General features: G+C 43.1%; 1 protein-coding gene across 1 annotated transcript; it reads right to left on the minus strand.

Annotated features, from left to right (window-relative positions):
• Positions 1 to 828: 828 nt before the first annotated feature.
• nup210 (nucleoporin 210) lies at positions 829 to 25,335 on the minus strand. The gene is made up of 40 exons (XM_076741890.1): positions 24,749 to 25,335; positions 24,303 to 24,442; positions 23,142 to 23,273; positions 22,452 to 22,548; positions 22,029 to 22,179; positions 21,497 to 21,629; positions 21,128 to 21,286; positions 20,815 to 20,883; positions 20,605 to 20,711; positions 19,834 to 19,974; positions 19,561 to 19,698; positions 19,229 to 19,384; positions 18,709 to 18,907; positions 17,721 to 17,866; positions 16,604 to 16,822; positions 16,212 to 16,385; positions 15,930 to 16,122; positions 15,493 to 15,599; positions 15,028 to 15,132; positions 14,516 to 14,617; positions 14,227 to 14,355; positions 13,852 to 13,979; positions 13,617 to 13,752; positions 13,463 to 13,525; positions 12,776 to 12,955; positions 12,560 to 12,640; positions 12,321 to 12,452; positions 11,874 to 12,032; positions 11,400 to 11,491; positions 11,066 to 11,240; positions 9,994 to 10,169; positions 8,125 to 8,345; positions 7,561 to 7,697; positions 6,674 to 6,788; positions 5,686 to 5,832; positions 4,600 to 4,850; positions 4,256 to 4,460; positions 3,319 to 3,438; positions 2,720 to 2,797; positions 829 to 1,815 (listed from the first exon to the last, which is right to left on the minus strand). The coding sequence occupies exons 1-40, from the start codon at positions 24,907 to 24,909 to the stop codon at positions 1,712 to 1,714; spliced, it is 5,658 nt and encodes a 1,885-aa protein (XP_076598005.1). The 5' UTR covers positions 24,910 to 25,335; the 3' UTR covers positions 829 to 1,711.
• Between the last annotated feature and the right edge of the window lie 397 nt (positions 25,336 to 25,732).

Raw genomic sequence — 25,732 nt, forward strand, 5'->3', positions numbered from 1 at the left:
ACTGAAAATTCACATATAAATCCACATAAACCAGTCACATGGCTGCAGCCCTCAAGTGTACCACAGCTGATGTTTTGCTGCTTGACAAATAATCCTGCAGTGCACATTCGCATCTGCTCACCTACTTGAGACTGTGTACCGGTCGCTGACGCACCGAAGGCGTACAAATGAGCTGGGTGACTGGGACCCACTACAGCGGTCCAGAGCAGCGTCACAGACAGATGGGAGATATTTGATCAGTGGTCGCAGACCTTTACGAGTCCTCAGAGAGCCAGAGAGACATCCTCCTAATCCCCTCAGTTAGTGTGCACAACTCATGTGTGGTGAGTGTCCTGGCTTCGGAGGAAATGTGCTAATGCACAAAACCACCAGTTTCTATAAAGAGGAACTTGACATGTACATACAGCTCCTCCTTTGCATTATTAATTGTATATGTTGTGCTGAAAAGTGATGAATTTGATGAAATAACCCTGATAAAGTGAATAAGACAACCTTGAAAACCAAGAAAGGTGGACAGACATCAACAATATAGGACAAGGCAGATTAGATGTCAACAAGGAGGCAAAGAAACTATAGAAATGAATCAGCGCTGATGCAGAAAATGGATTCACAGGATGTTACTGCCCAACATTGGAGGCCGAATGGATGCGAGTGATGGAATCAGTGTTTCAGGTGGAGGAACAGCTTCAGTATTCAGTTCAGACTGAACTAAATGTGCATGACGATGCTTGTTATTTGTTTCCTAAATATTACATTGTGCACTCATTTAAACATAAACTTTTCAGCGCAGGATAGATTCACGAGGGTCTTCGATGAATAATCAGAATGTCATGTGAGAAGTAAAAACTTTAATTAGCAAAAGCAAGCGAGTATTCATACAAGCAAACAAACGTGCGTCTCTATTATGCGCTGAAAGCTGCTCAGATATGATTATAAGGCATGAATATGAATCCGAAACACAAAAACACCACTGAAGCCAATCGAACATACTCCTCCTCCAGTACAACGGAATTCCTCTAGCTAATATAAATAAGTTCCTTGTTGACAGTAATTTTTTCAAATACAAAAATATCTCATTTAAAACAAAGTCACACTTTTATGTCCTGGCAAATTCAACGCTGCTACAGTAATCTCTTCCTGGAAAAGTGGTCATGAAAAACAAACACAAACAGTAGACTTTCAGAAATAAAAACAGGTCACATTTGATTGCTTTTGCGTTGAAGCAACACCAGGATAAAAACTGAATGATGGTTCACATTCACTGTTTCACATTTGTGAATTAGAAGATTAGAGCTGCTTGGATTATGGCTCAAAAGCTCAGTAATGGTGAATACTGTAATAGGGAAATCACATTTCCCAAACATGCTCAAAAACAGAAAAGAAATCGAACCTTTCCCTGGTTAGGATTCTGCACATATGGAGGGTTTCTCACCGATGGACGGTTTCAGTGGACAGCATTTTCACAAAATGTATAAACTGTTTTCACACACAAAGAAAATAGCCCTGTTATCAGCTTGCATCTTAACTGATGTACAATTCTCAAAAGTTTCTTTTCACCATCTGTACCAACATTTAAAGACGACTGAATGAAACTGAGGTTCAGCAGTTCCATCCCACGTCGTTCCTACTGAGGGACGGAGGCACATTCAATGGGCATTAACGGCCTGTGGTGTTCTCCTACTGAAGAATAGAGAGCGGACGGAGAGCTTCATCAGGACTTGTAGTCTGGAGAAAAGAGACGCGACCTGGGGCTGCTGTTTGGGTCCGTCCTCGGTATCCTGTGGCTGAACGAGTTCCTGTCTGGAGAGTCTAAACCTGAAGAAGAGCCAAATATGACCGCGAGTAAATACAGACAAAGTCACTTCCTGGAGAGAAAATATTACACACAAGCAATAAATGGAGGAGATCAGCCGCTGGCAGTTAAAGTTGGCCAAATATGGCAGGATTTAAAAGGAGGACTGCTTGGCTTTAAGATCACAAACGAACAGCCTAATTTGTGCTGGTGACGTGTATTAATGTCTCCTAAAGACGGCGAAGCAGCCAGAGTGCAGGCTGTAAATTGCGACATCAAACACCTCCTGCGGCAGCTTCATTCACAGTAAACTGGAGACTTGGAGAGCGTTACAATGCTTTTTTTTTTAATTGCTAGGTTTTGCATCCAAATGAGCTTTAATTTACAATGGGGGGGCATAAGGAGAGTAATGATAAAGTAATTAATAAACAATGAATTACACCTTAGTGCTGATTCATGGTTAATCAGGAACAACTCATGCATAAGTACTGCCGTTGTTACTCCCATTCAGATACTTATGATCTAATCATGACTTAATGATTTATTAATACATCCAGTGTGTTCCCCAGTAACTCATTATCTATAATATACTGACCTCAAATCAGAGTTATTCAGGAACTGCTCATTAATAATTCATCAGCTCTCACTCGCTCCGTCGTAACTCCTCACATTTTTGTGTAACATACTGTAAAGTGTTAAATATTCTGATGCCAGAAAGGTGTCCTGGATGCTGATGGAGAACCTCCTCTATTTTTTCTAATTAATTCTCAGTGGAGCTTCGCAGCCCAGTGGCATCACAGCATTAGGGCTTGAACAAACTTCTCTGTTCTCATTTAAAACCAAAGCGAGATGGAGCTCAAGGACTGACATTCAGTGTTACATCGCTCTGAATGCCGTTGTCTTAAACACACAGTGACGGTGTCCTACCTGAGGTGGGTGGCGGTGTCCTCGGGGTGAAAGCGGGATGATAAGCTTGTTCCCTCGGAGAGAACACAGTGTGGAGGACTGCAGGGGATAAAAACAAATTTAAAACACATCATCGCGCTGTTTGAAGAGCTCCGGGGACTCGCACAATTTCTTCACGACCTTAAGCGCTTCATATTCTGACCGCCTTTGATGAACACAAACGGAGATTGTCAGGCTATGACAGTACTTCACTTTTGAAGGGATCTGCCACGTTCTTTTTGTTATGAAAGACAAGCTGACCCGGTGGTGCCTCGCACGGCTGACAATGTGCGCTTTCAAAATATACATATGAAAGAAATTAAAGCATTTATTTCAGGTGCCTTGTTACAGTAAGAGTGAAGAGCAAAAATCTAAGCGGTAACTGACAAAAGTAAATCCCCAGCAGCCTTATGCACTGAAGTCACATAAACTCCACTGAAGATGAAGCTGAAAACAAACCAAAGCTCCTCATTATCACGCAAAATAATCCAGGTATTGAAACCCTTCATTAGTGTTCCAGTACCTCCAGCTATCTCAGCTTTACAAGCACAGCATTTCCCTACAGACAAGAGGTGACCCACCGATGATGATGATAGCCGTACCGGCCAGCAGAGCGAACAGGGTGAAGAACATCATCTGGTAGCTGTTTATGAAGCTGTGCAGGGAGTGGCCCCCCTCCATGTGAACAACTGGAGCAGCAGCTGCAGAGAGAGAGCGGTGGATGGGATAACAGGCTGTCAAAACCTCTTCAAAGCGCTGAGAACATGCAGCATGTGACCAAACATTAGCTACTGCGCTGTGGGATGATGATGGTTTCTATCAGAAATCCAAATTAAATGATGGCTTCTGAAAATCTGCCTTGTCGGTTACGTCCTCCAAATGACAGAAATATTGAACAACAGAGGAAGTTTTACTCGTTAAAAAAGTTGTTAAATAAACACAGAAAGACTGATAGATTGTGAGGCTACGACAATAGACAGTGTCCCTTTTTGAGGACGGCCGCAAGAGCTTTGGAGAAATTTCAGTACTCAGTCTGTAATCATGTGTTCAAAGTTAAAATTCTCCATGTATAAGCACAACAGGCTGCGACTTGTAGTCTGGCGGGGATGCTCCTTCCAGTGCATGCCCTGTTATCCCCAGAAAACTGGGTGAGTGTTGTTATCTTTGCCAACCCAAAATGAGGAAAAACCAGAGAGCCGTGCTGAATGCACAATCATGATAATGAACCCAGTGAGAAGTAATGTGAGGAAGAATTTCGAATTTAATGCCACAGATAAAGGTAGAGTGATGCCGAGGTTCTGTAAAATGAAACTGCTTAACAGTATTACTGGCTGTCACTCGCACCAGGAACGAATGGAACCATGTTCATGCTCTGAAGTATTTTAGGATCCGTCTGCGTAGACTCGGCGACAGCCAGACTACCTTTCCTGTGACCTCACACGCAAAGTTAACTTTAAGCACATGACCTTGTGGCTTGAGGCACGGTGACTTGTCATTTGCGCTGAAAGGATATCTAACCTTGCATGGCAGCACTGGGATCAGCGACGTGAATCAAAGTGACTGGGATGACGAGAGCCTTGCCGCAGGAAGCGCTGCTTATGGAAACAGAAGCAGAGACCGCTGCCTGAGGGTCCACGGCGCTGATGGTGTACTTAGAGAAACTTGGGAAGCCATGGTGTACCTCCTTCTCTTGGACAGCAATGTTAGGAGAAGTAGACACCACCTAAGGATGTGTAAAGGTGTTACACACATACAGCCCTTGGTCCTAAAAGGAAAGTTTGCTTTGAAACAAGGGTCATACCAGCTGTAAACACGTAACAATGGCACATTAAGGCTCTGCTAGAGACAATGTTTGGCCTGACCTCCATGTTGGACATGGCTGCGGTCGGGCCGTAGACGGTGAGCTCAGCTGACGGGTGCAGGTTTGAGAGCAGCAGCTCAGTCTGGTCGGAGTAGAGGCCTGGCTCTATGGGCAGCACAGCACTGACTTGTTCCCCAGAGAAGGCACCGCCCTCCAGGACCGCCCTCACCAGCAGGTTGGTCATGGACATGCTGAGCACACGGGTCTGCTGGTCACTCATTGGCTGCAAGGTCATGGAACATGCGTAGAGGCCTGGGGGCAAGAATTCACAGAGGTAAATGTGATGGTTCAAGATAAAATAATTGATGTGAGCATTTGGGACATGGAAAGACTGTGGACGTCACAGCGTTTGATCCCCCGGTGTCAACACGGTCTCAAAAAGGTGCACGACCTGTTCGTAAAAGCAATAAATGTTCCTACTCAGTTCTAATCTCTGAATCTGTCAGGGTCATTTCACAATCACATGCTCCCATTAGGATGTCAGTGGGATTCAGCTGAGTGGTTGCAGCCTTGTACACACACACACACACACACACACACACGCTGGAGCCCTGCAGAGATAAGTTAACAACTGGGGTGAAGTCCCAAACCCCAAACACAATTACAGCGGTACTTTCAAGCTACAGGGACTCTCTGCAGTTCAATACATCACCTGGACACCTTTTATAGCCCCTGCTAAATTCATTCCAAGAGCAATGCAGGTATTGATTATGCCCTTGTAAACAGTATTTTCCCATCAATCATGCAGAGCATATGCATAAACAGTGTGCCTTGGTTAGGTTTGAAATAAATTTTTATTTTGGAAATTTAGAATCTCTCCACAAGCCCGACTCCACGAGAGTTGGGTCGCAGTGTAAAACATAAGTAATGCAATCATTTGCTAATCCTTCCTCAATTGCAAACAGTACAAAGACAATATATTTAACGTGTTACCTCATCAGCTTAATTAATTTTTGTGTGCTTCAGTGCTGTGTGTTAACAAGGCCTGATGAACTGTGCTTGAATATAACACAACAGTTCAATACTGTGCGAACATGAAAGACTCACTTCTTCTTTGACCGCGAACATGATTTCAGATCAGCCTTACCGATGCTGGGGTCAAAGCTGGTGTGCGTTTTGAAGACATCATTGGCAGAGAAGTCAACAGCGTCGCTGGTAAAGCTGAGATGGCAGCTGACAGAAGTTTCTGGCTGCAGCTGAGAAATAGCTTCAGTCTGCGCAGAGGAACACGTTCCTGCAGGGCAGAAGATACCAAATCTTTGTTCTTCAGTACACACTTTGTTGTTAAGTCAAGAAAAAAAAATATATCAATATTAATGACTGATTTATTTATAAGTCTAAGTTGAGAAGATGATGCCACGTTTCTATGTCTGTTCAATATGAAGCTACAGCCAGCAGCTGTTTAGCTTAGTTTAGCACAAAGACAGGAAACAGGGGGAAACAGCTAGTGTGGCTAAAGGAAACAACATCCTCCTAAAATACATCTAAACTTCACTAATTAACGCTTCAAATCTTGTGTATTTAATCCAGAGCTGCTCAAAGTGGGGCCCATGGGACAACGTTGGACCGCCATAAGGTTCAATTTAGCACAACAGATGTTTCTAGTGAAAAGCATTCAAAATAATTACAATATAAATTGCTGTTCGTGTTGTTTCATATTTTATGTGGTAAAAATGCTCCTTAAATATTCGTTTTTCATAATCTAAGGTTGGCAGGCAGAGGGACACTTTGTGAGGGAAGAAAGTCTGCAAGCCCACCATTAATTTTCAGTTTGGGCCCTCCAAGGGAAAACGTCTAACCTGTACAGAAACCAAAGTGTAAAAAAGGAAGCTGGGCTGCTTTAAGGAGGTTTGTGTGTCAGACTATTCCCTGGCTCTGAGCAGTCAACGCCAGCCAACCAGTGAACACTCGAGAAAATTACAGGTCGCAGTTAAAAAAAAAAATAGTTCAGCACATAATGATCTTTAAAAGAGCAAATTGTTGATTGCTGGTATCAATTTTCTCATCTAACTTTAAGCAAGAAAGCCAATTAAGTGTATTTCCCACAACGTTGAACTATGAAACCGAGTCAGTACCGATGAGGTTGGTTCCTCTCTCTCTGGTGGTGAGTAACACCTTTGTTTCTTTGCCGTTCCTGACAGCTGTAGCTTGTGCCATGGCTGCCGTCCTTGAAGCTGCTTCTACTACCACCTACACAGAGAAAGAAAACAGCCAATAAATCCGAAGAAGATTCAGGTGCGTGCCTGGAATAATCACATTATGATTTAACACTCACAACTAATTGTTTACATCAATCACATCAGACTGTCAGTGAAACAAAACCAATTAAAGCACAGCTGAGATTTGAATACGACATTATTACAACACCTTGATCAATGTCTCCTTCACACTGTTGAAAAAAACATATCTCCATTCAGTTCGTTTCATCAGGATGCCTGTGAGCACCGGACCTCACACCAAATCTCATCAATTCTTTTCCTGCTAATCGGAAATATTCGTTTTAAAATTTCAGGTTACATTCGGCTCATGAACAGGAAGGACAGAGTACGTTGACACTCTGAGGCAGAGCCAATTAATCCTTTCCACACTCCATCATGTATGAGAATCTCAACAGCGGCAACGCCATGCACACAACATTAGCCTGTGGGTTCCTGAAAGGTGATGATGGATACACTATAAACCTGTTGTCGTCTTATTCTCGTTATGATATATTGCTGCAGACTGATACAGGGTGATGCACCGATGGAGGGGATCAAAGCCTCTGGAGAATACGGATGTCGAGAGTGGAAATAAAGAGACCGGAGAGTGAGCCGTTTGCATAATTAGAACACTCAGAACCTGTTTCTTGTAGCTCATTCATCACAGCCGTGACTAAAAGGCAAACAATAGATACCAGGGTACACACAGGCGCTCAGTGAAGCATCGCAGCTAAGACAGTTGTGACTACCTCCTGATAACATACCTCTGTGTATGTTTTCAAAATACCAGGTATCTCGTAGTACACGGTAACTGTCCCAGAGTCCCTGGCTACCGCTGCACCACTTTTAGGGTCCACCTGAAGGACACTATGAGACGAGGAGCTCCAAGTACCATGAACACCTGCAGAGAAGAGAATATGCAGCCTTTAAACAACATTTACACTTAGCTAAACTAAACCGGCTCGTAATATGCGAGGTATAAAATATGGGGATCTCCTCAGCCAAGAGGAGTACTATAATTTGAACGGACTTAAGATAAATAGGTGCTTTATCCTTACAGGAAATTCAATAACATGCAGAGCCAGAAAGATGCTTCTAATTCCACTTTAATCACAGAGAACAAATCAAATAAAATTGAACTGCGTAAGGATTGTGGAAGAGCACAAAAGCAGATAACACTTAACTCGGCTGTCACCATTCAAGCCAAATCTGAAATCTTAGAACATTTTTCCTTTGTTCTTAGACATATATATAACACAGTGTGTGTGTGTGTGTGTGTGTGTGTGTGTGTGTGTGTGTGTGTGTCAGAGAACATGTAAATCTCTCACCATCTGGACTGGTTAACTGGGCGGTGAAACAGACCACATCCCCCACCACCAGCCTGTGGGCCTCATGTGGGTGGATGGCACGCTCGACAGGTATTGGAACGTAGTCCGCCACACCCACGTTTGCACTGTCCCACACGGCGAGAAGAGTGAGGCCGACATTGACGGTTCTCACGGTCAGAGTGTGGTTACCAGGCCCGATCCCCACCTGCACCAGGTCGTCTCTGCGGGACAGGAAGCGAGACACGGGTTGAATTATGGAAATGTATGTTTTGGGGACAGGAAGAACCACAAATAACAAAAAACACCTGCTAGTTTGTCCTACATCGACTGTATTTATTTATGGGATTAGCAGGTGAATCTCTCTCTCCACCACGGCTCGGCACAGAAACACTGTCCAGAGGAAGCAATAAGTTTGGAAGATGTACTATTTATTTGTCCAACTCCGACTGCTGCAAACTCACATTAGCTTCGGCTGAACTTGAGAATCTATTTTTACACAGACCGAGGAATGTGGGTTTAGTCCCCCATCATTTGCATTGAAAGCATGTTTGCATACGCGTATGCAGGGAGCAGGGACAAGTCCAGCAACCAAAAACTGTTTAATCATTTCACCCACCACCCTCATTCACCCCCCCCGACAAATTTCATTTCAGTAAACTAATTTGCAAACATAAAAGGCATTGTCTTTGTTACTGGGGGGCTTGGTTATCTCTGGCCAATACTATTAGACATGCTTAAGAAAACAAGTTGTTTTGTTTTGAAAATCAATATTTCTCATTCCTTCTTTTGGTTCTATTTTTTTTTTTTTTTTTAATATTGCAATAGTAGTCCTCAGCCCTGTTTTGTTTCTTGTTTTTTCCCCTGAAAAATCCTCTCCTTTTGCCTCATATGGTCTGAACAAATAGGGCCAAACTGCAACCACCTCAAAAACCAGTAAAATCCTGCAGAGTCCTTGAAGCCTCAGTATGATCTAATCACAGGCCAGCTCCCCTTAGTCCCCAGACTATCAGTCCTTTACCACCATGATTTTGATAGTTTTCCCCTAAAACTGTCTGTCAACACCTGGAAAACAAGGTAATAGAATCAATTTATTGTACAGACAGATGAGGGAGTCCCTCATTGGGAGAACAGCGGTGCTCCTCCCTGCCCAACACACTCCCATTAATTTGGCTCACTCACTCAGCTGGAAACAACTCCATCTGAAATGAGGTTGAAGGAACAACCCAGTAAATTAATGTTTTGTGAACTCCACGCACAGCCTGCCTCTAAACCCTGCCGTGACCTCAGCTACTCTGGTCGTACCGTACAGACATTAATGCACACAGTCAGGGGAACGGTACAGCGTCTCATAGCACGAGTAGAAAATATAGTTTGTGTTATTCATATATCTTGTGTGGATCAACATCATTTAAAAAAAAAATCAATATTGTGTGAAGAATCCATGTTTTTATTTTTACATTTTAGCAGTGTAGAGAACAATGATGGATTCCAAATGAATACATTTTCTGTTGAGCTGGTGGAGGGGTGAGTAGTTCGGAGGCTGACATGTCTTGTCTGGCAGAATTTGAAATAAGGGGAGACATTAGGTCACACAAGGCTGGGTGAGGTTGCACGAATGGACCACTCAAAGAGAGGCCTTGGTACTCTCGATATATATATATATAGCCCAGAATAGCAAGATAATAGCTTCTCAACCTTGGGGCACTAAGCAAACTGCAAAGCACACCCTCCTCCCTCCTCCGCCTGTCTACAAGTCATGTTTCACTCGTTAAGTCACACTGTTCATGAATTTACAAATTATGTCAGTAAATGGCAACAACACCTGAAACAGATTGTGTTAAAGAGCCTATAAATTGTGTGGTGACAGACCTGTTGGTGGAAAACGTAAGGTGGGAGTTGGAGCTGTGCAGGGCCTCTCCAGTGCTGGCATGGAAGTGGACAGTGAAGGTGAGCACGATGCCCAGGGGGAGGGCTTTCAGGCTCTCTCTGGTGTGCGTGTGGAGCACCGGACTGGTGCTGAAGCGCACATAGGACACAGGCACCACCTGAGGAATGACAAAAGAACCAGTGTCACACTCGGTAACTGCAGGGACAATGTCAACTGTTATTTCAAGGGTCAGTGCTACTGTTGATGATCACAGTGTGGCAATACTACTCAGCCCCCTGAGAATTAATCTGGAGCAGATGTAAGACTACAAGCAGCTCACGGGTCAGAATGGCAGGTGACACATGGCTACTATTTCACACGCTGACACCAATTTTTCCAAAGATGCTGCATAACAATCTATCACGTCAGAATGTCCCTCATGTATTCTTGCTCGGGCCTAACATATACACAGAACAGCGATTTCATTTTGAACCGTTGCTTTGTCCTTTTTTTTGTAAAAAAATGAAAACTGAAAATGGAAAAAAACATCAGCTTTTATTTTTTAAGCTATACAAGTCATGCTTTTTCTATATAAAACCAGAATATTGCCTGCATGTGCAGTAGATGTGAACGTCTGTTAGACTAGTTGCTTGAACTAACATTCTCTAACATCTACCCTCTGGGAGGCACCATGTTTAACGCTGCAGAGCATATTTTCATGGTTTCTAATCACAAACTGCACGGCCAATTATTGCCTGACTTCTTTATTTACACAAAAATTGTTTAGCCGCTCTCAGAATTCTGTGACCTGTAGTATTAAACCACATTTGCGGTTACCATCCGTAACTAAAGGTGTTACCAAATCAACCCAGACTGAAATCTTCAAGATTGCCACTTTAACCTGCATCATTTGAAATTTTAAACACATAAAAGTTTGAGCAGACTGACATACACAGCTTATATAAACCAAGAGGAACAAGGTCATTGAGATGATTTTGCTGTTAATAACCAGAGGATACTGCTTTTAAAGCCAATAATCTGAAACACTTTCCATGCAGCAATTCTCTAACTGACCTTCACTGCAAGGATGACAGTTTGATTGACACCGAAGGTCTCTTGCGAGGTGATCAGCAGAGAGGAGATGCCGGTGAGAGAGCCAGAGAAGAGGAAGCCCTTATCATCCACTTGAGCGATAACAACCTGGTCAGGGCAGTCCAGCATCCGGTAAGACAGCGCACCCACACCATCCCTGGCAGACAGAGAAAGACAATCACATCAACTTTATCTTCCGTACATGTTTCTGTCAGTTTGCACTGTCCAATGAAAATTGTTGGACAAATCCACACATTTGTCTGTGCATACGTTTTTAGAGCACACAGAAATCGAGGGGTGGGCAGCTGTAACTCACCTGTTCGTTTGGAGTTTGAGGGCTGAGTTCGGAGCCATCAGTAACTCCTCAGCCTCTACTTCGGGATTAAGCATGTGCAGCTTGTCGTAGACCTTGATCAAAGCAAAACGTTGAAACTCCAATTATTGGAGGGCTTTAATCATTCTTTGATGTTTCGCCACTGGTGACATGTCATAGTTTAATGCATTTTGAGGCTGGATGCATTCTGCTCCGGCTAATCTGCAGTCTTATCACTTCACAAAGTTAACAACTTCAGATATTCCAAAGCTCAGCAAATTCAGTGCTCTGCTGCCTTAAATGCCAGCTTTCTCTATTATGAAGAAGGAGCAGGGGGCCATGGTCATGATAAGCAAAGTGGTCCATAAAAAGGGTCTTTATAAAATATCTGCATAAACAGTATTCATAATACTGATGCTCAGACATGATGTTTACAACATTGCCTTTTTCAGGCGTATCTTCTCATTGAGGATGTACCTGGATCTGGATTTCATCTGTGAGCTGCTGAAGGTTCCCCGCTAGCTGTCCAGCACTGGGGTCAGAAACTCTCAGCACCACCTTCAGCCCTGTTCGCCCTCTCGTTCTTCCGGTCACCCTCATGCCAAAGTTGTGCTCTGACTGGAGCTCTACGCTAGCCTGAAGGAGACAGGCACCATTATGAGCATGGCGAAAATAGCAGCAGCAAATCAAATAAAAAGGCAACAGTGCTGAGGAAGCGGGGACAAGGCAGAAGCTGACAAGGAAGCAGAGACATAGCAGATGATGTTTACTTTTTTAATCATACTGTAATGGAGGGATAACACATCTTAAGTCAATCTGATAAAAGGATCAAAGGGACAGCGGGACCCATAAATAGGAATGGTCCAGTGGCAGAAACAGCACGTGATATGAAATGCGAGCACAAACATCCTGACTTTGGTGTACCTCAGTGTGTCTTGGCTCGACATCCAGAATGTCTCTCTTGGTGGTGGACCAGTGGAAGGTGAGGTAAGGTAGGGCACTGCCAAAGGAGAAGGGCGTTTGACTATTGGTCAGACCCATTACATAAACAGGCATCTGGAAAAAAGAGAGGAGATGATTAAGCAATTAAAAAGTATAATATCGCCATCAAAGACTGAATTCATTTTTCCAGGTAAAATAATAAGAATTCAAAGTAATCTTACCTGTGCCCCTGTCTTGATTCTTGTGATAGGTGCTCTGATTCGAATCGCCGTCAATTGCACAACCTCGACTTCTACTTGATCCTGAGGACACAAGAGGATGGGCTTCACATCTGTGAAATCTAAATAAGCGGTACACAAGTGCACATCATCTCTCACTCACACATACATACATACATACATACATACATATATATAGAGAGATATTGATTTATTTACCTGAGACACAACAACCAGCTTCCCAGTCTCTGCATCAACGGCTTGGACCAGTCCAGTCACAGTGACATTACCGATGGTACCGCCCCTGACATGGCCCACGCCATTGACAGAAGCTATTTTCTCATTGGAGATGGAGAAAAGGATATTGGACTGAGGCTGAGGGCCACCCTCTGATGTGATCTATGAATGACAGCAGGGATGAAAAGGGGAGGGACGGTGCAAAAGACAAACAGGAAAAGAGAGAAAAAAAAAGGTCTCATTATGACATGATTGATCTTTACAACATTGACAGGTAGGTCAATAGCTTTCATTTCATTTTTCCATTAAAAGCAAGGCCTGATAGTTTGCTGAAAGCTCGTATCCTTTGTGTATTCAACTACTGAAGATAAGAAAAATGAAGATCTAACACAAATAATACGCAGTGTGTGTATTCCCAAGTTTAATGTCAAGCACCTGGGATGCCTCTTGGAGGGATGGTAAACGATTTCTGATTTAAGCATGAGTTGAAGGGAATGAAAGGCGAGCTGGATGGTAAACCAAGAGCAATTAGGCTAATGTCATCTTCCAGAAGAGTCCTGGCAGAGGGCTGTTTGGGAAGATAAACTGAGGAGCAGATGAACTCTCCTGGCAAGATGAACTGAGGCCAGCTGTTTCCAGAGGAAGCTTAAGCATCAATATCACACATACCTGCATCATGGCTCCAATTAACAGCGTCATCTTCCTTGGGATGAGTTTGAACGGTGGAAACACCTACAAGTTAAAAAAGAAAAAAAAAAACCCGACTTGAAACGTGCAAAATATGCAAGAGTCAAATTATGAACGGACATTTAGGAAACTATACCTCAATTTGCTGAGGTGCAGATGTGATTTTTTTCCCGTCTTTATCGACAACAACCGCTGACAGACTGGTCTGACCAATTGAAAGACCTTTCACCAGGAAAACAGCTGTATCATTTTCTGTGGACTCTGCTAACGGCCTGCAAAAAAAAAAAAAAAAAAAAAAAAAACATTCAGAAATTTACACACAGCCTTTCAAGTTCATACATCCTCAATCTATACAACAATTTAATACTTACTGTAAAGAGACTATTGCAGAAGCTGCCTTGAGTTTAAGATTCATGAAATGGAAATTGATGGCTGGGAAGGGCTTCTTATTAGAATCCAAGACTCTGACATAAGCTCTCACAGATTTGCCAATCTCCACCTGTAATACAGATGAATGACACACATCATTAGAGCATAATCATTCTGGTTCACAGGCTAATGATGCCAACTAAAGACAGCCTCACTTTCATGAAAACTGCAAAGGAAAGTGCAAAAAGAAACTACCACATATCGTGCTTATAAGTCACTGATGCATTGCAGCAATGTGTGGTACTGATAATAGGGATCATGAAGTCAAAGAGGGTCTGGACCCTCCAAGATAAGAGATTATGGGGCTGGAAACTGACCTTGTCAACCACTCGCACATAAACCTCCAGGATGTCAGAAACGTGTACTGTGGCCATGGCAGGCGCTTGAAATGCCAGACAAAGGTCATGAATCATGACCTTCACCTTCCCTGGGTGGACGGGAGAAACCTGGGCACACACAGCAAATCAGTGGATGTTTTCATTGTCAAGATCTCAATTCTCTGCATTCGATGGATTTTTGAACAGCATGGATTTCTTCAAAATTATGCAATATGTTGCATATCCCAGTCGTGTGTTTCCATGAACTTATCCCATCACAGATTCTTACCTGAACTGTTCGTTGGGCCTCCTGGAACACCACGTTCACGATCCCTTTAACACTGGTATTGACGAAGAAGTAACCTGAACCTTCGTGCAGAGCCAAGTTCGCCTGCAAAACAGAACACGATCAATGCCTCGTGACTCGAATCATTACGTACCGCGGGCCGATTCACAAGTCCGTCCCAGTTCAACGCCACATTTTCCTGACAGCCAGCTGGCCCTACATGTGACATCAAAGGGGACCCCTGACCACACTTGCTCTTTAAAATCCTCTTACACAGGTCACTAGCTTTTATTTAACCCCTACACCTGCCAAACACTGCTCCTATATCACACAGGATTAGGAGGGGGACGCCCGCTGGGGGAAGGGGGCAAGGGGTATAAGTTTCCACTGTGTATTAAGCAACGATTATTAACAATTGAATTCCATGAGTTGTTACTGGTGTGATGAAATTCATTTCCATTTTTGTTTTGAGTGGTGAAGCATGAAGCCACAGTACTGATAAAACTGTCTCTTACCCGCACATCTGGGTGGTTGTATATAGTCACTGTGCTGGGAGAAAACTTCACATCTTCAACCAACAGGAGCTCCAGAACGGCTGATACAGGGGTCAAGGGGTCATACTGTCCATAAGAAGAATTGAAAATGAATTAGTGTAATGGTTAAAAATATAAATGTTACACTAACAGATAATGCAGTATGCTGTTGATGCCAGATTATGAGTACAAAACTGGATCTATAAATGAAAATAGGAAGCTGAAGCTGAAAAGTGATTTAAATGCACAACATGTCCATCAGGCAGATCTTCATTTGGTTATAAAAAAAAAAAAAGCCCTCAACTGGCAAAGATCTGAGTGGCAGAAACATGTTTGCAGATCAAAAGAACATTATACTGACATTCTGAATAATGTTCAGCTGCTTCTGCTTTTTAAGAGGAAGTGAGAATCTTTCCGACTTGGTGGTTGAACCACTTTGTCACTTACTGGACTGGGAACTTTGGCTGCTGCCAGATGTGAAACCTCGTAACCCAGAGTGGTCACTGTGATGGCAGCAATGCCTGTCTGGTGATGGACAAGGACTGGCCGGCGTCCTGTCACCGATGAAAAAACACAACAACACAAAGACAAAACAGCCATTATGCAAAGCACAGTCCAAACTATTTGTCACCACTAATCTATAGAAACAGACAGCAAAAGTAAAATAAGAAATGTGCTGTCCCTGTGATAGGTGGACGGATAATTCCCTGTCTGCCCCCGCTGTCTTAGAATTAAATCCTGCCTTTCTCTCCTGCTTTTACCTCATTACTCTCCAAATGCCTTAAAAAAAAAGAATGAAGTTAAGCTGACAACCCACTCTTTCTTAAAAACACAACAAAACACAAACCGACTAGAAAGGTTTAAGGCAAGTCACAATGTTTTACCGTGAAGTTTCTTCTGTTTGTTGCCATCCTCGAACGGCAGCAGCTCCATGGGCATAGTGGGCTCAATACTGGCCACCGACACCTTGGTCGATTCCCACAACATGCTCAGAGAGCTGAAGTTGTCGAACTTCCTTCCTTGTTGGTCAAAAGCAGCCAAGTCCAAAATTGGGTTGCGGTAATTTGAAACAGGCACCTAGAAAAAGGTATTCTTGATTATTTTCCACGCATTATGCAGCAGCCTTAACAAGGGAAGGGACGCATGTGATGGGACTACATACATACCACTTGTTTGTTCTGCTGCAGCAGCGGGCAGGTCAGGTCCAGCTGTGGACTGGTATACACTGGGACCAGGGTGAGCCGAGACGGAGGGGCACATACAAACTTGACCACTGCCAGCTCCACGGCAGGAAAAGGATTGGTCACACTGGCTTCGTTTCCCACCGTCACCTCCAGCACCTGAAGAATCACATCATGACAACTCAGCTGACAGCTATGACTGTTCTGAGCCGTCACAGCAAGGACACTCTTGTATACAGAGTGGTAATATGTATAACTATGGGTAGATTATAAAGCTTGGTGTTCAAGCGTTTATTCTCAATGAGGAAGAAACACACAATTCTTCAGCTGGTGAAATGAATGGTAATTAGAAACGATATGGTTTCAGTAGATCCCACCTGCTCTCCCAGGGTCCTGCAGGTGGCTCTGACCCAGTGCTGGTTGTAGTTGTGGGATGACGGACTGGTCAGAGTAAGGCTCACGCTGGCCTCATCCTCAGCTCTCAAGTTGCAAAAGAACTTTGACGGCTCCAAAACCCAAGGCCGCGGCCCGCCCTCAAACAGCATGTCTTTAGATGATCCAAGAGTCACCACGGCCACGGACACGGGGTCAATCGCCTAGCAAATGTAAAAGTTCATACAGTTACAGTTAATTGCAAAATGAAAGGTGGTATTTTTCTGTATCAGCTCAGTCATTCGAGTGTTTAAGAGGAACTTAGCTGGGGAACGTTGAGTAATATTTCACAGCCAAGTAGCAAAAATTGGGTCAAACTTTAGCTGCCAGGGCAAAACAAGTGAAGAAACATCCCAAAAATGTCTGCAATATTTTGAAGAATACTACTCAATGCCATAAAAGAAACACATAGCCGGAAAAGCGGTGCATCAAAGTGCATGTTACTGTACTCATAAATGGTTTATAACGTGCAAGAAAGGCACAGCTACTGGTGGTTCAGGAGTAACAAAGTGTTTCTTAATGGGAGATTTGGTCACCTCATCGTAATACGCATCGTACTGTTAAACTAAGTGCTCGACCGTAACAACTGAAGTCAATTTCATTCCGTTGCAGCACGAGAGCACAGGCGTAGAAAACAAATGAGACTAGCAAGTGTATAATGTATAATTAAAATGCACAGAGCACAGAAGAAACCCAGGAGGAGAAGATTTTAACACTCGCTGATCATCGCATTTCTGCCTCGACTGTAAGGAGAGACTGTGTGTGTGATTGCCCATGAGTGAGTCTGTTTCCTCAGAAGACAAAAGCTAATTGATGCTTTGAGGTGAGAACAAAAGCAAATCACAACAAAGACTTCAGGTAAATTTCGAGATTATTACACCATGCAGATGCCCCATAGCATTCAAAAAGGATGCGCAAAGTATACTAATAAATAAACATCTAAAATGGAAATTAGCAGATGGACACGAATTCTGGAGGCTTAGAGAAATGTCCACTAGGACAGCAAAAATTCTACACTGCGAAGTTCATGACGAGCAAGGTCAGAGAAGCCTTTCGACTCACTCTGAGAGGACGATAGGCAGCGATGGTGATCTTGGCACTGAGGTGAACGTTGCCATGGGAGTAGCTGACGGTAAGCATGGTGTACCCAGAAGCCAGGGCCTTGGCTCTGACCCCACTGCAGTGGTCCTGGCCTGGAGTCAGCCTCTCTGCATCAGAACACAGAGGGTTAGAGATCAGAAGATGACAATGTACAAACTACCACAATTGTTCATACAGGTGAACTCGTTTATCTTCCTGTCTTAAACCACAGTGGAATACGGAGAAGTCTTACTATTTGTCCCAGCCCAGCCTCCTCATTAATATTACAGATCTACAGATTCCAGACTGTAGATCTTGCTAACAGGGGAACTTTCAGAGAGATAAATGTTGTAATGACAAGCCATAAAAAATTAAAAATGCCTCAACGTTAGAGAGGATTGTCTCAAACTACCAATGTTTCGCGCTGGATTTATCTGGGTGGCTGACTAATATGGATTTGAACTCTTTCCTCCATAATGTGAAACTACAGTTTGAGGTGTGAATTGATTAAACTGTTTCCTGAACTAGTGCTTTCGAGGAAAAATTACTGTAATTACTTTTAATAAGAACTTTATTATAAAAGTTTTTATACGGTTCTTACTGACAGAACCACGATGAACACAAGGGGTGCTGGACTGAACACAGCTGAGCATCAGTCAGTACTGCACACTTAAATGAATTAGAGCGAGCTACATAATTACCCTCCTCATATAAGCCCCTCGTGTATTTTCACTCAAGCACTGTTAAATAAACCAAACCCACAACACATTCATGCCTGACTCTAGTTAAACAGGCCATCCACGGACCAAGAGTCATGACTCATATTGATTAACACTAAACAGAGTGATCCATGAATGAGTCCCATGACTGAGCATCCATCACTTAGTGATCTTAACTGAATACCATTCTACCAGGAGTCCATGAATGAAAGCACCCACAACATGTGAAGTATTAAATCAGCTAGACTCACCGTCCAGTAGTTGGAAGACGCCATGGTTCTCCTGCTCAACCTGCAGGTCAAAGTGGGAGCAGTCACTCAGCATGACGCGCTCTTTCTCCACCTCCTCCAGCAGGCCGAAAATCCTGAGGGGCAGATCCAGAACCAGGCCCACCCTGGCCTCTACTTGGCAAGGAGCGAAGTCCATGGCCACGGGCTCAACAACAAACACCTGAGGGTAAACAGGACCAAAAGAGTAGAAAGAGTGTCAGACTGGGAGCAGGGCATGATAGTAAAGTGGGCAAATTCAAGCTATAAGACGGTAATGTACTTTTAAAGGCCCACAGAATTGTTGTCAGTTATCCTGAATTATCTCTTTAAGTATGCAGGATACCTCCATTAGACATGACAAATGACACTTTAATAAAAATTAAAGATGCAAGAAGTAAACTCACTTTTATTCATCTTTGAAACACAGACGTGGAAAATGAAAAAGAATGGACTCAAAAGCAAAATACAAGTGTGCTGTTTCAGTTTTAAAAGGTCAACTTACCTTCATGTGCCCAAAGTGTAACGGGTTACGTAGGTCATGAGCATAAACTGTGCTGACGCCAATGTCGCTGACTGTTGTCATCACTCCTTTCACGGTCACAGTGGCGACAGGTGTATTGGAGGAAGACCAGCTGAAATTTCCACTTCCTCCTGTCGCCTGTCACAAGCACCAGAGAGCAGGGGTCATCATAAGCCTCAGAGTGACACCTCTCAGACTGACTGCTACAAACACTGTCTCATCGAAAAAGAGTCCTGTGCTTGACTCTTCTGCCTTTCAAAGCCATTCAAGCACCGAGCAGCAAGTCTGCATGTGGTCTGAAAAGGAACAATTACCTTTATTGTGTACTGATAAGCTCCAACCTTGGGCTGCCATGGAAATGTGAGAATACTGGGACTGAGAATGATAGGGTTATAGATTTCTGCATCCTGTTCATTGTGGACTGGGTTGGCGAGCGCGTGGAGCCTTCCAGTCTGAAATAGAACAGAGGCCACAGGAAATGATCACGCTCTCAACTGAAGCGGAGGGAAGGGTCAGAAGGTTAACGCAATAATGATACTCCAGCTAAAATACAGACTCATGAGGGTCACAGTTGCAATCAAACTCACTTCATCCACAACAGCACTTAGGGTAGCGTCAATGAGAGTTAGGCCTTCTTGGAGCGCTCTGACGCGATGATATGATCCGTTCAGAGAAGACTCCTGGACTTCAAAGTACTCCGCGGGGAAGCCGGTGTCAATACGGACATTCTGAAAAATCAAAATGACCCACGCGCAGATCTTCAAACAAGTGCATTTGACATGACTCTAGATAGAAGCCTGGCTTCAAATTATTACAGACTCTGAGGTTATATTTTAATGTTGTGTCAAAATTTTGATTTATCCATACTTCAATGGTGACCACTTTCTCATCACTGGTTTGAAATATTGGCTAATAAAATGTGCACTAAATCTCTCTTCTCTAATGTCTCTCAGATGTGTTTTTGGGCTGCATCTGATTAAAGATGACCAAACCTTTTTAGTTTTCCATTATACATCAACTGGGAAAATCCTATTCAATTTATTGGAATGCAGGCCTGTTATCACCACTAATAAAACCAAGCGAGTAAAAACAGAGCAAACGGACAAAACATCTGCGTGAAAAACAAGCAAGTAAAACAGTATTGACTGCTTACATAAGTACAGCAGAGGCTGTGGTCTTTACTGATAATGAAACGTGAAATATTTGATTTTTATCCACAGCTGGCACAACAACATGCTGGTCACAGGGTGGGTCCAGGATTTACTTCAGAAGAAAACTCATCTGACGTTCACACACACAGACGCACAAGTAAATACTTCAGAAAATGAATGCATTGATTTTCACTGAAGCATACTTACATCGGAGAGGTAAATTTTGTTGCCAGACTTATCAAATACTTCAATGAGGATATCATATATTCTGCCCGTTTCGAGAACCCAGCTTTCTCCGGGATGAATTTTAAAAGCTGAACGAATAACAGAGAAAACAGAGGTTAGTGACATCTTTTATGCACTGAGACTATGAGACACTTGCCATGATGCTTTCAATGGTAAGAGCAAGAAACAGACCTAGATAGCCTGGTTCGACCACATACAGAGTGCTGTTGGGTAGGCGAGACACTCCTTGCATTCGAAGGCCTGAGTAGATGCCACTAAGGAAAATGAACGCAGGCACAGTTCATCGACAGTTACAAATGCACAATACTTCTCCTGGTTAGTATTTTAATCAGAGCCTCTGCTCACAGATACAAACATTTCCTCATCACTGCAGTTAACACACAACCCTAAACTACATATTACCATCTTAACAAGTCAAAGTACATGAAATTATACCATAACAAGAACCACTACAGAGCACAAGTGCAATTTTTCAGAAGGATACTCTTGTGATCCAGCACCACGTTGATGTGTCCCAGCTGCACTGCCGTAACTGTGGAAGTACTTTGATCCAGACGAGCCACAGCAACATCTGGGTTTCCATTCGCGCCAACCGCACTGTTCTGAAGGTGCAGTTCATACTGATCGCACGGCATGGAGAGCTCTGGACAAACGCATCACAAGCACAAATTAGCTGAAGAGCTGGCACTCCTGACAGACTGAAAACTGTGAAAATGGCACAGCTGCTCTGTGACATCAATGGATAAACCACATTTTAAGTTTCAGACGGATGCTTTAACATCATGAGCTGGCAGTCTGCTGTAAATGTAAAAATTTTAAAATGTGCTTTGCTCTTCACTAAACAGAGTCGGACCTGTGATTGTGCCTTGTCTTATCTTCAGGACTTTGTAAGGGATGGAAGTTCCCGCCAACAAGTAGACATCGTGTGCAGGACTCAGCATGATGTTCTCTAAAATCAGCAGTCTCACCTCTGCTGCACCCACATCCTGTGGCACAGATACCAGACACCATAGTAACAGAACAACAAAGCTTCAGCTTCCCGCTTACCACTCTCGAATAAACTGGTTGCAGTGTTCAAAAACAGACAATAACAGACAGAAATGCAACTGTCACTACCGCTATGACGTCATCGATAAGGCAGGAAGGAGCTGTTACTTTCATGCAAACTTTCACTATCTTTATGATGCGTCTCCAGCGATGAGCTATCACAGAGGGCCCAATTCAACCAGAACTTATTCTACTCTTTTCATTTCCTTTTTTCTATTAAAAATACACCAGAAAAACCTTGAGGCAGGCTATGGCTGGAACAATTAGAGTGGAATATTTCAACTTTGTGCTGGTTTCAACATCCAAAAAAAAATCTTACATACCACTTAACAGCTTACCTTATATAATGACTCTTGGATTTTGGCCTTCAACTTAGCATGTCCTGTTTTCAGTCCAGACACCAAAATAATATTGCCCTGTTTCCCAACGCGCTCCATTTCAGATATGTATGCAGGGGGAGTGTATGTGGACTCAGAGAATTTAAGTACCCTTGAGGAGAGAAAAGAGACAGATTAAAAAATACACTGAGACTCAACTCAGTACGGTCCCTCCCATCTGATTTCAAGAATGATTCATTTGTTTCTGAGGAGTCAAAAGGAGTCAAGGAGTCAAAAAGAAACATTACACTATTTCAAGAAAACAACAGGATAACTGTCTCAGTGGTTTCATGGCAGGTTAGCAAGTCATTGTAGGTTGATTATTTGCTGTAAGATTAAAAAAGACAGCTCAATGGGGTTTGACTGAAGGATCAAAACACCTACCGTAATGAATTGTAGGAATCAGAGAATCCATTCACATCTACATCTTTCACTAAGGTCCAGTCAAACACCAGACCTGAAAGGGTGCTGAAGGTGTTTCCTGCAAGATAAAAAGAGTTAATCACATGGGTATCTGAGGGGGGGGGGGGGGCAGAAAATATCTGCATGGAAATTTCAACTTGTGTTATCAGGCTGAGGTCACGATATTTGAATGCATAACGGATGGTGAGCACAACTTTCTCAAAGCTCCTGGCAGGCGAATTAGCGAAAACAAAGCCAACAGGCGCTTCATTACAGGATATTTGCCGTCCTTTTGCAATCTACTCCATGTGAGGAATTTAAAATGCACTTTTAAAACAAAAACTAACAAAAACAAAACACCGGGCCCTGGAGTCATCATCAGAAAGAGTCAGGCTGTAGCTACAGCTCATTAAACTAAGTGTGTCTGCCCCAAATGGAACCGGTCACAGCAGCAGCTGGAGGGGAAAGAAAACCCTGTCTAAAGCCCGCTCAGTCATCATTACTCTGAGGGGTCTGTGGAGCAAATAAACAACACAGCATGGACTCATGACTGGAGTAATATTACAAATATTGATGTAAATTATTCTGAATAGTCTTAAGGGGATATTAAATTCTCAGTCGGCTATGATGAGAATCACTCCATGCTGTGAAAAGCCCATCCATATACGTCACCTTCAGAATCCAGTGCATGAATTTTGAGCGCCAGTGGTGAGTCCTCCAGATGTAGCTCTCTGGTGGTCGACACTATCCGGATCTCACTGATGATGTCGACAATAGCGTCACAACGCAACACCTGTCCTGTGACTGCAAATGGAAGCGGAGGCACAGCATCATACACACTGCACAGTTTTGCACTTTCACCAAACAAAGAAAAGCTCCGAAATAAATGGCTTTAAAGGAACCGTAACTCAAAAAGGCAGAGCAGTAATTCTTGTAGAGGCACAAAACATAGAAATCTATTCCTGACTAAAACACATTCTTTATTATATGCATGGAGATTGAAACGGAGATTGAAAACTCTAAAACACTGTTGCAGGCAAAATGCTCGACAATTAGCCACCAATGTTCAGCTGTTGCATGAGTAATACGTCATATCAGATCGTGTTTTGGTAAACAGAAAACAGGCGGAGCGAGTTAGGCCACATTCAGTGACCGTGATCTGAACAGACAGTCTTTGGGTTTTTTTGTTTAAAAGAAACAATTAAGATGAATGTGTGTCTGATTTTTCTGATTACAAAGAAAATGCTCACAGCTGTCAGTCGCCCTTGACTGGCAAAGCGTGCCACAGGCAACAGATGACATTCAGCATTTCACAACAGCAAAGAAGGAAGAGAAAAAGTGTTGTGAAATAGAATGACATTATGCCTATTAGATATGCTCCTATGAAGGGAGCAGAGCACCTTTTAACATTGCAGACATTTCTTTATCACCAGCATTTTGATTCATAGACCATCTGAATACCTTACAACACACATTTCAGGGTTTCAATCTTTTCAGGAAATAACTGTCCTTGATATTTTTAAGATATGCAGCTGCTATAACAGACACATATCCCAGCATCAACTGCGAATCTCATGCTGTACTGTACTGCTAAGGTGCCCTTGAGCAGGGTTGTGAAACTCTATCTGCTCAGGGTACTGCACTATGCAGCAGTCCCATCACTTTGATACCTCTCCAAAACTAGTGCATGTCTTTAGGTCCATGCATGCATGCGTGCATTTACGCCTGTGTGTGTGTGTGTGTGTGTGTGTGTAAATGAAAGAAAACAGTGAAAAACCAACAATTCTTGAATGAGCTACTTGTGTTATATTAGTATAGCATCCATGTATTTACCAACATCTTCAGCCAGAATGATGCTGGTCAGTCGGGAGGGCTGGGTGGAGAGAGCCTGGAGGACAGCTGTCCGTGAGCAGCCTCTGCTGCTGTCTCCATCCACAGCCTGGATGCTGGCTACCTCTGGTCTGGTGGAAGTCCTGGAAGAATATGGGCAGAAAAACCAGGTCATGCATACAGGTAGCAGCATTATATTTCTTCGATTATCAACAATAGCAATATTGACCTAAAACCTCTGACCTCTTGGGATGGAGTTGCAGCTTTACTATAAACTTGAATGGATTAAAAGTGAACACAATAAACGCTAACAAAGGCAATTTGGAAACCCCTATTAACTTCAAAGGGTTTAGCAGTTGCACGCCCCCCACACACTGCCATGAACTGACCGCAGTGTGTACAGTACACCTGGCCATGTGGCCTCACGACACACATGTTTTTCTACTCACCATCTGTAGCAGCCTTCAGTAGTTTCCAGTGTGAAGTTAATTTTTGTACTCCTTGCAAGTGGTAGCAACACTTTGGGAATATTTAGTTTGGAGGTACCTCTTACTTGAATCACAGATATTGATAACAGCAAAACCACAACTGACAACTTGAAGGAAGTCATTTCCGCTTCATGAGACAGCGGAGATTTATTGTCAGTGAATCCGAAGGTCGAATGAATGAACGCCGAGTTTTTGTACTAGCTAAACTTCCTCCGTCCCATTAATTTAACCGTTTGTGCAGTAGTTTAGGAGTTGTGGCTCTGAGACAGACGCACAGGTGAGCTAGCATTGCCACTGAAGCTATTTCTCAACTCAAACACACGCTGCCTTCCTGCTCAGGTTCACTTTGTGTTAGTTGTTAACGGACGGCAGCCACATGATAACGGAGTCCTCCAATTCGGGTCCTTCGCTTTGTTTATCCTCGAAGTTGCTTCGAAACACACAGCGACTACTATTCTGAAATCCCCAGTTTCATATCAATGCATACAGTCGGCACACGATAGCTTAAAATGAGCACATTTCATACAAATACCCGCCATTAGCAATTATTGGACTTCCAGTGTGCATGTCGGGACTGGAGAAACGTCATGAACGAGGGCGGGCAGCATGGGCGTGACGCGTTTTCTTAAAGGTACAGTATGTTTGTTTTTCTAGCGATTGAATTGAATCACTCCACAGGATTTGCTGAAAAAGTATCCAACAAAATAGGCAGCTTGCTGGGGATACAGGTCCTTAAGGCCCTTGTTTACATTGGGCTGTCTGTGGGAAGTCCTGGTGATTTGTTTGTTGATATGGATCAATACATAATAAAAAAAAAATGAAATTACAAGGTTCCTGCATTTATACAAGTGATATTTTCATTATTTAAGTAAGAGTTGTGCTCACATTGTGCCTTTTCCTAAATGAAAGAGTTGGCATAATGATGACAGGATATGTATCAGCAGC

The sequence above is a fragment of the Chaetodon auriga genome, chromosome 10, assembly GCF_051107435.1.
Source record: "Chaetodon auriga isolate fChaAug3 chromosome 10, fChaAug3.hap1, whole genome shotgun sequence".
Taxonomy (NCBI): Eukaryota; Metazoa; Chordata; class Actinopteri; order Chaetodontiformes; family Chaetodontidae; genus Chaetodon; species Chaetodon auriga.

Coding starts and splice junctions, on each gene's coding strand:
- nup210 (XM_076741890.1), bottom strand. CDS start 24,909: ATGACTTCCTTCAAGTTGTCAGTTGTGGTTTTGCTGTTATCAATATCT. Junction 21,630..22,028: donor TCCAAGAGTCATTATATAAG/GTAAGCTGTTAA, acceptor TCTGTGCCACAG/GATGTGGGTGCAGCAGAGGT. Junction 16,823..17,720: donor CTGCCTATCGTCCTCTCAGA/GTGAGTCGAAAG, acceptor TACATTTGCTAG/GCGATTGACCCCGTGTCCGT.